General features: G+C 33.5%; 1 protein-coding gene across 1 annotated transcript; it reads right to left on the bottom strand.

Moving 5' to 3' along the window:
* Positions 1-40: 40 nt before the first annotated feature.
* On the bottom strand, positions 41-10,576 carry LOC127157909 (butyrophilin-like protein 3; the record flags this gene model as incomplete). Its single annotated transcript, XM_051101091.1, has 14 exons — positions 10,407-10,576; positions 10,179-10,214; positions 10,016-10,092; positions 9,532-9,885; positions 9,147-9,419; positions 7,248-7,370; positions 6,005-6,031; positions 4,845-5,386; positions 2,459-2,482; positions 2,282-2,357; positions 958-1,308; positions 610-879; positions 348-455; positions 41-64 (listed from the first exon to the last, which is right to left on the bottom strand). Coding segments are annotated over exons 3-14 (2,230 nt in total), but the record flags the coding sequence as incomplete, so codon positions are not given.
* Between the last annotated feature and the right edge of the window lie 2,171 nt (positions 10,577-12,747).

Raw genomic sequence — 12,747 nt, 5'->3', positions numbered from 1 at the left:
TTAATAATTATGTCATATAAGATGAACACTTTTTACTCACCCATGTATGTTCTTAAATGTCTCGCTAAAAACAGAAAAGTATCAGTTATAAATGGTTGATAACATAATTAGTAATGACATCAGTAATGATCTCAGTCATTTTAACCAAAACAGAACCAACAGCCACATACATGCTGCATTAACTGTAACAATGGAGGGGACAAAAAAAAAAAAAGAGAGAGAGAGAGAGAGAGAAACAATAGAGCACCTTCACTAATTTAAGCACCAAAATTTTTAGAAAATGAAAACTAAAAATGACTAAAATCTTATTTCTTTTCATAACATAAATAAAATAACAAGAACTTTACCTTTGAATTTATTAACAAGCACAGCTATCAGTATTCCAGCAATAACACTGAGCACAACGAAAACTGAAATCAGGATGACTGGTATCCTCCAAGAAATAAACATATTACCTGTAAAACAAAACAGTAGTTCTATTAGAATCTATTAATAAACTTGAAGCTGCTATTTCTTTTAGCTTTACATGATGTAATGGGCTAAGCTAATGTTTATTTTAATGGATAACAAGAAGACAAACAATAAAAAAACAAAAGTGTCAGTTCTTACTTGTGGTGATAATCAGTGTCTCCAGCATGTGATGTCTCAGTTTGACTCTGCAGTGAATCTTGTCACTGTGACGTACAGTGATGGTGTGTTTCACACTGAATCTGTCTGTTTCTTGTTGTGTCTCTGTAGTTTCTGAACTCAAACTGACTCCTTCACTGTTCAGCCACTCAAGGTCAGGTTCAGGATACCAACCTTCAGATTCACAGAGCAGATGAAGCCCTCCTGAATGATCAAACCCATCTACAGTGATCACTGGAGGACGTCCTAAAACTACAGACCAACATCAATAACATTCAGTGAGTGAATTAAACAGTATCAAAACAAAAGCATATAGCATTCACTACTCGCCTTCAACTTTAACATTAACAGTGGCATCATCATACCAGGTTTTGGACTGAATAAAACACTTATAACGTCCTTCATCAAATATTTGGACTGATGAGAGTTTGAGTGATGCGTTTCCTTTCTGTAGTTCTTGATGATTCAGTTTTGTTCTCCCTCTGTAGGACTGAATCTGATCTGTGTTTCTGTCTTCATGATCCTCATAGAGATGCACTAGTGAGTCTTTCTGATCTGGTCTAGTCCACCCCACTGTCATGTTCGCAACACTGGTGCTGGGTTTGATTGAACAGGGCAGAATCACATCTTCACCAGCTACAGCAAATACAGGATCTGCAGGTCCCACTACTTCATACTGCTCTGTAAAAGATAAAGAAAGCAGGTCTGTTGCATACACAGCATCTGCAGTGTTTTAAAGCCAAATTCAAGACCCTTTTGAGACCTGCAAAAGTAAAACTATGTGTCCGTATACCATATATATAGTCTTTATCTACCATTCCATTTTACCATTCATTATTGAAACAATTTAATGACCTTGTATTTTGATAAAATATAAGGTCAGTTTTGATTTTAAGACTTTGTACGGACCTGCAAGACCTTGTTTAAGTCCTACAGGTTTTGTGTCTGCACATCAAAGTGTGAATATGATTATCTAAGGAGACAGTACACCATTCATAAAATCCATGGACAGTTATGGGTGTCAATCAACCTCCAAAAGGGACAAAAAGTTATAATAATAGTCCATAACTTGGATTAATCGGGCCAGGTTTAATGTCATTGGCACTAGTCAAGCCACCCTGTCACACACAACAAATTTGGCCTATAATGATGACAAAATATTGGTCTCTTCTCTTAAATCAAATGAAAAGTGTGACGGTCCATGAGTTCTACAGATTTATAAGTTAAGATGTATTTCAAAATTCTCATATTTTTCTACATTGTAAATCATCTTGTGTTAGACTGGCAGCAGAAACAACACAAGAGACACACCTTTCCTAAAAATATGTTTCCTCATTCCACAAGTTTCCACGTACAGCAAGTCTGTTTTCATGCACATGTTCTCTCTCTCTAAAGTTTCTACAAGTCTATAATAAAATGATTTCTAGATCAGTATTTCATGTTGATTTATTTATTTGGCAAGTACATGTGTAAAAACTAGGATAATGTACAGTGAGCCAGTCATTTTTAAAATAAATCACTTTAGGCAAACAATGACTAGCTTACTGTACATTATTTCCTAAATAATTATTATGTTTTCGTCCCTCTTTCTTTTCACATGAACACACACTTCAAGTTTTTAAAACACAGCTCTTTAAAAGTAGTAAATCATTACCTGATCTTGAATCTGTAGCTCCACTAATAATCAGCAGAGTCAAACAAATGAACTTCATCTCTGAATGACATGGAAGCTAAAAGAAAAATATGAAAAGAGAAAACATATTATAATCAGAAACTCACAGAATGGTCTGTTAACATCCAATTGTTTGCCTCAGAATACTTAAGTACATACATATGCACTAAGCAAACACCTACACTTACCGCATTTCACACATCACATAATCACACAATCACTTTCTGTTACAGAAAAAACTGGTTAAACCAGCAGAAATATGAAACATACAATCACACTTGCACAAACAGATAACTATACATGTAAATTCAAACAATCAGATCTAGTATTTAAAAAACATAAAAAACAGTATAACCTTTTATTTATTTACATTTACTTTAATTATAAATTATTTAAGCTTGATGAAAGCATATATTGACCTCAAGTCACACCCATGCTAGACTGACACTTACTCAGGTTTTTTTTTTTTATTACTATTTTTTATTCTTCCATGAGTTCAATTCAGCATTGCCTATGATCACAACTGTCTTGACTGTCTGAATAAATTCTGTTGAAATGAGAATTGATTAGAATACCATGAAGAAGTGCTTACTGGCTTAGTTTTACTTTTTTGCATCACTGAATAACTTAAGTGATAAAAAAAAAAGTTGTGCAGAGGATATAATTTATAATAGAATATGTGCCAAATAAACAACCACATTACAAAGTATTAATGAGCATATTACTAAGTGTACTGAGGCAAATTCATATGAATATGTTTTTTTTTTTTTTAAATTATAAAAAAAAAAAAAAAAAAAAACTGTTATTTTCTAGTAGGGCTGTCAAACGATTAATCACAATTAATCACATACAAAATAAAAGTTTGAATTTGCCTAATATATGTGTGTGTACTGTGTATAATTATAAATATATACATTATATATATATATATATATATATATATATATATATATATATATATATATTAGGGCCGGGACTTTAACGCGTTAATTTAGATTAATTAATTACACAAAAATAACGCGTTAAATTTTTTAAGGCATTTTAATCGCACTTATTTTTGCACCGCGGAACGTTTCTCACTGGATGAGTTTCGGCGGACCGATTATACTGGAGCACCAACTAGCGTTCAGACAAAAACAAACCACAGTGAACATGGACAAAGAAGCTGATGAGACCGCTTTGGTTGGCTCTTTATGTTGTTGGTGCAACTGAAACTTTATGTATTATGTTGTTGGTGCAACTGGCACTTTATGTTGAACTCTATTGTTTTGGCCAAGGTTATTGAGAGTTGGACTGAAATTAATTTTATTTTTTTAAACCAGCTGTTGGTAAATCAGCAAAGTCTGTTATGGCCTCTGAAGCAACAGAGATGTTGTCTACAGTAATAGTCAGGGTTTCCAATGTTCTGAATGTACTTGAAAGTATTGTGTTTTAGTTAAACAGTTTACAGAAGGTCTACCTACCTATAGGGTACCTGATTTTCTGAAATGTAGGCTACTATATTTCTAAATATCCTATTGCTACACTTAATGGCAATATTGCACTGGTCTGTTGGACTTGGTTGAACAAAAATAAACAATATTTAGTTGCTTAAGCTTATGTATTCAGTCATTCAATGGTATACTAAAAATCCATATGAAAAAACTTACTTCTCACTGTTCTCAGGTCAAATATTTATATGCGATTAATTTCGATTAATTAATTACAAAGCCTCTAATTAATTAGATTATTTTTTTTAATCGAGTCCCGGCCCTAATAAAAATATAATAAATACATATACTTGTAAATATTTCTTACATATATACATGAATGTGTTTGTATTTATATATAGATAATAATTACACACAGTACACATACATATATTAGCAAACTCAAACTTTTATTTTGTATGTGATTAGCCGTGATTAATCATTTGACAGCCCTATTTTCTATACTTTAAAAATGGTAATCTCTAAAATGATCATAAATGAGCTGAACAATGAACATCTGAAATAAAACAGTCTCACATTAACACAGAAGATCAGATATACAAATAACACCAACATTTTGTTTAATAGAAAAACAAATATTTGGGGGGAGGGATTGGACTAACTTGAAGGTAAATAATGACAGAATTTTCTTTTTTTGGGTGAACCATCCATTTAAGAAAATTCAGTGTGAAATCAAATTAATATTAAAAAATGAAATTCACACATTACAGTCATGAAAACTATGACCTATATAGTACAGACAGCGCTGTGGGAATGATGTAATGAGCAACACATCTGACACAAATAAAACTGTCTTATATTTGAGCTTGTTTTATTCCAGCTCTGCTCAACCTGGAGATTCATTCATTCCAAAAAAAAAAAAAACATTCACACACACACACGTCATTTCAGTCATTTAGGCAGTCATTAAAGTCTTTAAGTCAAACATTTAAGATTAAGAGAAACATAAAATAAACTTAATTTTTGACTGACAGTGTAAATAATGAACAATATTTATTGCTATTACACTTTTTAAAATTGTATGTCCTTTTATGTCATGGTCACTGATCTCATTAGTAATCATTACAGATGATCAGTGGGGTAGAATCTGTATTCCAAGAATAATAGCATTCCCCCAAACAAAGAAATGGATAAAGTTTCTCATCAAAAGACTGGTCAGTGTAAGTATAGACATGACACATGGACTCCACATCATAAAAGGAGACAAGACCCTTCTCATAATCCACAAACACACCGACCCTCTGAGGATCCACACTCGGAGAAAGAGAGACATGTGAAGACTCATAAGCCCAATACCCTCCATCTCTCAGACACACAGTCCAGTATCCATTCATAGGACTCAGACGGATCAAGCCCTTCCTGTTAACAGATTCTCTGGTCACACCTAAATACCACTCAGTTTGTTCTTTCACCTGAACCTCAAAGTAGAAACACCCTGAGGAGAATCCATCCTTCCCAAGAACACCAAGATAATCATTATATCTGTCTTTTGTTCCATCCAATCCTTTCGTTTGTCTGTTCCCAGATCTCACTTGTTTCCCATTACGAGACACAATGAGATGTGGATGAGCTGTATCAGCATCCAGAATCACATTCACTGCAAAAAAAAAAAAAAAAAAAAAAAAAAAAAAAAAAAAAGAAATTGGGAAATTCTGCTTTTCAGTGATGTGACAATAATCATGGTAACTTTATTAGATTAACAAAAATGGAAATACTTCATTATGCCTGAATAATGTAAATGTTCACAATTCGACTACTAAGACATTTAGTATTGTTTGCATTGAATTGCAGTATTATTTAGCTTTCTAAATGTTTTAAAAGTTGCATTTTTAGGCTTGTTTGCCTCAGCGGTCCCACAGTGCTCATCAAAGTCAAATTGATTGAGATGGCCAATCAAATCGAAGAAGGCGGGGCTTTACTGCTCACAGAATCTGAGCATAAATTAGCCAGTGCAATGCTCAATTTTAACAGTTAAACAGTGTGTTGTACTAAACATTAATCAGGACTTTAAATAAGATCAATATTAGCATTATTTATTATTTAAGAGTTATTTAAGAAGAGTTCACAAAGTGTGAGTAAACTTTACTTGAAACAAAGTAAACTTTATTTAAACTTCATTGATTTTCTACTTAAAGCCTTTAAGATTTGTGTGTAGCCTTTACTTGAAAACATACTGATAAAGTTACTAACTAAAACATATATAGTTTTTACTCACCTGTGTATTTTCTTAATTGTGTAGTCACTAAAAACAAAAAGTATGTTATAAGTTATAAAGAGTTCATAGCAGAATCCATCTTAGATCAATGAGATCAGGCATTTTAACCAACTTTGAGAACAACAAAATTTAACCAGACTATAAAATATAATCAAAAAAGACTCTGTCCACATCATCAGTGAAGATGACTGAGCGAGTACCTGGTTTGTCATGGTGATTTAAATAAGTTGTATTTACATATAATGTTAAATATTTTCAACTAGATTTTTATAAAGTTTAGTTGGAATAGCTTTATTAAAGTAAGGTAAACATTTTTTTTTTTTTTTTTTTTTTTCAGTACCAAAGTTCACTGTAAAATATGTTTCAGTTTTCCCAACTTTTTGAGTTATCAATTTCTACTCAGTTGAGCTGTATTTACTTATAATGTCAAGTATTTCATCTTGACAAATTTAGCTTATTTTCTTAATAAGTAATTTGATATATTTTAAGTAAATAAATAATAGTGGTGGGCCGTTATCGGTGTTAACATGCTGCGTTAATGTGAGACTCTTATCGGGTGATAAAAAAAAATATCGCCGTTAATCTATTCTCAAAGTTGGGTTGGGAGCTGGGTCTATACTACGCAAGCTATGATGACTTTCACCTTGATATTTTAGCGCGGATGTATACCTCGCCGAATTGCACTGTAGGGGCCGAGAAAGAGTCTTCGAACCTGTGTGTATTTTTGCCTACTGTGAAATTACCACATCAAACGTGACGTGCTCCTTCGCTTTAGGTAGGCTACGTTATGTAATTTTAAACAACATAATTTAATTTAATTACTTAGCCTATTAATTACCAGGACACCACAAATTACCACCACATTATGTTTGCTTCTTGATGATTGCTAGTTGTTTACTACTAGTAGTGAACTTATTCTGATTTGGAAACAGGAGATGAGCCCCTGGTCTAATGCGCCACCTGGCTTGAGAAACCCGTTCTCAAAGACTTACTTTTAGTCATTATTTGGGTATCACACATATTCTAAATGCCTTCAGCAGAATTCAAATGAGCCATTTTAATCTAGATTAATTCCAAATTCTGAGATTAATTTTTAATCTAATTTTTTAAAAAAATTAGATTTAATCAGATTAAAGATTAATCTATATAAAAAAAAAAAAAAATTAATATATGCCCACCACTAATAAATAATAAATATTTATTTACATAAAATATATCAAATAAAAAGAAACAAGAACTTTACCTCTGGTTTTATTAAAAAATGTAGCTAGTAATATACCAGCAGACGCACAGCACACAGCAGCGATGGAAATCATGATGACTGATGTCCTCCAATAATTTCTCCAGAAAATAAACATTTTTTTACCTGCATAAAAAAGTAACACATTGTGTAAATCAAACATGTATTATGGGTTTATTAAAACATATAATTATCAGTTCTGAATTGTACATACAAGTGTAGCATTTAAGTTAGTCGAGTATGAGTCAACTCCAAGTCTTTAACCAATTGACTCAAGTCAGAGTCCAAAAGGGACCAAGTCAGACTTAAGTCTGAGACCAAAATGGTTGAGTCTGAGTCCAACTATAAACTACTGCATTAACATCTGAGGGTTGTTTTAACCTTAACTAAGAACCTCTGGTCTGCCTGTGCACATTCATGTTTTAGAGGAGGTGTGGCTTTGGAAAGTGATTTGCAGAGAGGGTGGGATCTTATGCTTTCAAAGCTAGCTTGTTATTGCTAGCCTACCCTACCTTTAATAAAGTTCAGTGGTTAATCAGCGGTTAATATAATTTTTTTTTTTTTACACAATATCACAGCAATACAATTCAAAACTTGTTATGTGCTCATCGTTTTACCGAGGACTGCTACTCTAATCTTGGTGAGTTCAACACAGGATTCACTAAATGCTTACCAATGAAAGATAAGTCTGTACCTTCTTTATTTAGACCAACACGCGTCTCTGAACCACAACCTGTAAGTATGATTAATACATTATGTGTACATTTTCATGTTCATTTTTTGTGCTAATCTGTGATGTAAACCTAGTGCAGCTATAGGTTTCCTAAACTAGTTCTGGTAATTCGGTGTGAACTATTTGCTAAGAAAATGTTGATTAATGCAGTAATGTCGTAATGCCGTTGTTCTAATTACTTTGTTTAATAATAAAGAATGTAGACATATTTTGGTTTACAAACTGTTTTGTTTTTAAGTTAGTCACGTTAGCGCTCGGTTAATGTATCCACTGTTATTGTTTTGTGAAGTGTTTACAGTTTAGCAGCTAAACTTTAGCTGTAGGCATGATTCGCTTTTTTTTTTTTTTTTTTGTATACTGAAAGGCCAATCAAAACAGACTTGGCCAGCTGACCAATCAAAAATAGGCTTATGGAAGGGAGGCCCTGGCGGAGGTTACAGACCTTAAGCTCAGAACTGCTTTGAATGAGTCATTTTGAAATCATTGCAAAATGATTCTAATATTAAATGTATATTCTGAGAAACTTACAATGTTTTCTGACCTTAGATGCATTTAAACCTGTCGTAGGGGACTCCAACTATATTACAACTTTAAAATACCATATGACCTGCTCCTTAAGAAACACTATTAAATCTGAAAGTTATTGCTGTTTTTGGAAACCGTTTTAATACAAGTAGCAGGGGTATATTTGTAGCAACAGCCAACAATACGTTGTATGAGTAAAAATAATTAAAAAAAAAAAAAAAAAAAAAAAAAATATATATATATATATATATATATGTCAAAACTTAATTTTTGATTAGTAATATGCATTGCTAGGAACTTCATTTAGACAACAATGAAGACAATTCATTGTTCAGACAATTTTCTCAATATTTATATTTTTTGCACCCTCAGATTCCAGGTTTTCAAATAGTTGTTTCTCGGCCAAATATTGTCCTATCCTAACAAACATAAATACATCAGTAGCTTATTTATTTAGCTTTCAGATTTCTCTCTCTCTCTCTCTTTTTTTTTTTTTTTTTTTTGGTCCAAGGTCACATATACAGTAACTCATCCAACATTGTAGTAGTATTGACTGTGCCCTTAGCCCATCTACTATGATGGATGTTTTTACTGCATACCATGAAATCATGACAAACAAATACAGTACAAGTGTCAGCACTTACTTGTGGTGATAATCTGAGTCTCATGCATGTGATGTCTCAGTTTGACTCTGCAGTGAATCCTGTCATTACTGTGATGTACAGTGATGGTTTGTTTCACACTGAATTTGTCTGCATTTCTATGTGTCTCTGTAGTTTCTGAACTCAAACTGACTCCTTCACTGTCCAGCCACTCAAGATCAGGTTCAGGATACCAACCTTCAGATTCACACTGTAGATGAAGCCCTCCTGAATGATCAAACCCATCTACAGTGATCACTGGAGGACGTCCTAAAACTACAGATCAACAACAATCAGTGAGTAAATAAAAAATATCATAAAACAACATCATATACATCAGATGCATCATGACTAAATGTTACATGTTAGCTTTCATTGGTTTCCTCACCCTCAACACTGACATTAACAGTGGCATCATCATACCAGGTTTTGGATTGAATAAAACACTTATAACGTCCTTCATCTGATATTTGGACTGATGAGAGTTTGAGTAATGCATTTCCTGTCTGTAGTTCTTGATGGATCAGTTTTGTTCTTCCTCTGTAGGACTGAATCTGATCTGTGTTTCTGTCTTCATGATCCTCATAGAGATGCACTAGTTGTGCATCTTTCAGATTTGGCCTAAACCACTCCACTCTCATGTCCACAACACTGGTGCTGGGTTTGACTGAACAGGGCAGAATCACATCTTCACCAGCTACAACAAATACAGGATCTGCAGGTCCCACAACCTTATACTGCTCTGTAAAACAGAAAGAAAGCAGAACTAAACTACACATCCTAAAGGTTTCACTCAAATGTTGGTCCAGACAAATAGTATTGTGCAGAAGTCTTTATAAACTTAATTTATTATTCATTGATGAATAAATTACCTGATCTTGAGTCTGTAATTCCACTAACAAGTAGGAGAGTCAAACAAATGAACTTCATGTCTAAAGAGACACAGATACTAAAAAGAAAATTAACCATAAAATAAAATAAGAAAAAAGAACAGAATAGTGTATCAGCATGCTTTAAAATACTACTTAAACTTACCTTCCTGGTCAAATGGGAGATACACATTTATACTTTCTGTTGAAAGAAAACCAGTTAAACCGGGTCAAGACAAAGCAGGATACAAGTACAGAATGTATATCTACTTTATATAAAATACACATAAATATAATAAATATGAAAGGGGAGATATATATTTTTAAAAACAATATGTTGATTTAAAATATATATATATTTTTTCCCTTTTATAATTACAAAATGAAGTATTACTTGCAATGAAGCTGTTGAAGGCATAAATGGTCCTCAAGTCACACTCATGTCAGACTTCAGGTAAGCATGTTTCTTGAATCTTCAGTGGCTTCATTTCAACATTGATTGTGTCCTCAAGATATGCTTGAGATTCTCTTAGTAAATTGCATCCACATGCGAGTTTGTACGACTGTAAGGAGATTGTAACCAAACACCTGAACCAACAGCACAGTCCCGCCCATCATTCCCGCTGATACATGTCACACAGACTGACATTCCTCACTTTAATCTGATTTGAAAGATGGCAGACATGCTACATAGAAAATGCAAACACAAATGTGGATGATGATAGAATACACACATGCACAAATATAGAGAGAACTGTGACCACTAATGACAAAACACAAGAAATAAATTTCAAAAGTGTATAGGTTTATCACATATAAAATTTATTCTTGGAAAAGATAATAATAAAAATAAATAAATCAATCATTTTATAATATGAAGCTATTGAGAATAGCTAAAATAAAATAAGTTTAGCTCCAACGCTAATTAAACACCTAATTAATGAACTTTACATATTGAACAGAACTGAATCATCACTGAGCTGTTTAACTGAACAATGATAATGTTTTCTTTTTGGCAGTTACACAAGGTGGAAAAAGCCATATATTCTAGTTACGCTCAGTATGATAAATAATGATGAATTCTGTTTACACTAAAATAGCAGTATTTTCTTTAGCAACAGGCTAAGTGTGGCAGATATATAGTACATTATAAAACAGTATGTAATAACATATTGAGTGTAAATTATCATCATTTATTTTTATGTGACCCTGGACCACAAAACCAGTCATACGGGTTAATTTTTTGAAATTGAGATTTATACATCATCTGAAAGCTTGATATATTGTTTGTTAGGATAGGACAATATTTGGCCGAGATACAACACCGGCACGATAATCAGCACTATTTCGGTTAAAAAAAATAGTGCTGTTATTGTTAAGCGTCCTTGAGCTCGGGAAAGGCGCTATACAAATTAAACATTATTATTAAAAAGGATAACAGAGAACCATTTAATACACTTGAATTAAAATAATAATAACTTTTAATGTGATATTTTTATTTCTAAAATGCTTGTTAAACAAGTTTAATTGTATGCAAAGTTAAAAAAAAAACTATGCTGCATAATTCAATTTGTCTTATATTTCAGTCAATGGGTGTTTTCACTTATTAATAAATGTTCACGTTTTGATTATCACTGTTGCCGCTAGTAATTCTGTGTCTGCTTTTTAATTTCCAACCTGTTTTTGGTTCATTTTAAGCCAGCAATAGTAATATTAATTCAATATTTAATATCAATATATCCTAATGATTTTTGGCATAAAAGAAAAATCGATAATTTCGACCCATACAATGTATTTTCGACTATTGCTACAAATATACCCATGCTACTTTGTGGTCCAGGGTCACATATTATTAAATGAATGCTGCCATATTGGGCCACACTGGTGTTGGGTTTGACTGATTTTACAGGGGAAAATCACATTTTCACCAAATACAACAAATACAGGATCTGCAGGTCCCACTAACTTATACTGCTCTGTAAAACAGATAAAGAGCATGAGGAAATGCATATTTCGAAATGCCCATACATTACTACTCCTAACTCTTTTTAACAAGATGGGGGAAAACACTCTTACAACCATCTACAACAAATTACAAAATAAACACCTTCACAATTAATCAACAGTAAATCTCCACTATTCATTGATCGTGAACTGCTCTAAAACCATGATCCAACAGCAACACATTTTGATTTTGATGCACAGTGCTCACATTTAATTAAATCATTGTCGTTTGAAGTTTAAAGGTGAAATGAAGCAGTCTGTCAAGTTAACATCATTAATAAATGGATTTCCACTTTAATCAATCACTAACTCCGCCAAGGACGGTCCCAAGCCCGGCTGCAAAAGGAGGAGGGTGGTCGCCGTGCCGACGTGACCAGAACCAGGAAACTGGGGATACGAGGCATGAAACCGCATGGCCACGACCGAATCAACATTATTTGTTCAAGCTACCACATCCGGGGGAGCCGATGCGATAGCACTGGGGACCCAGGGTGCTGTCAAGAAGTGGACTACTGGCCAAAGAAGAAGAACCATCGGAATTTTGCCGAAAATGGCAATCAACTTGGGCGCTTGGAATGTCCGCACTGGTCATCATGTCGGCCAGAAAGAACTCATCGCCGAAGAACTCCGGCTATGCAACATCCAAGTCGCCGCTCTATCGGAACTTCGACTCGTGGGCTTGGGCACGACGATTGTTGCGTCCCCGACCACCGACGTGACGACGATGCTGT

This window comes from Labeo rohita, unplaced genomic scaffold, assembly GCF_022985175.1.
Source record: "Labeo rohita strain BAU-BD-2019 unplaced genomic scaffold, IGBB_LRoh.1.0 scaffold_125, whole genome shotgun sequence".
NCBI classification, from domain to species: domain Eukaryota; kingdom Metazoa; phylum Chordata; class Actinopteri; order Cypriniformes; family Cyprinidae; genus Labeo; species Labeo rohita.
The sequence above is the reverse complement of the archived record's forward strand: the minus strand, read 5'-3'. Positions and strand labels throughout refer to the sequence as shown.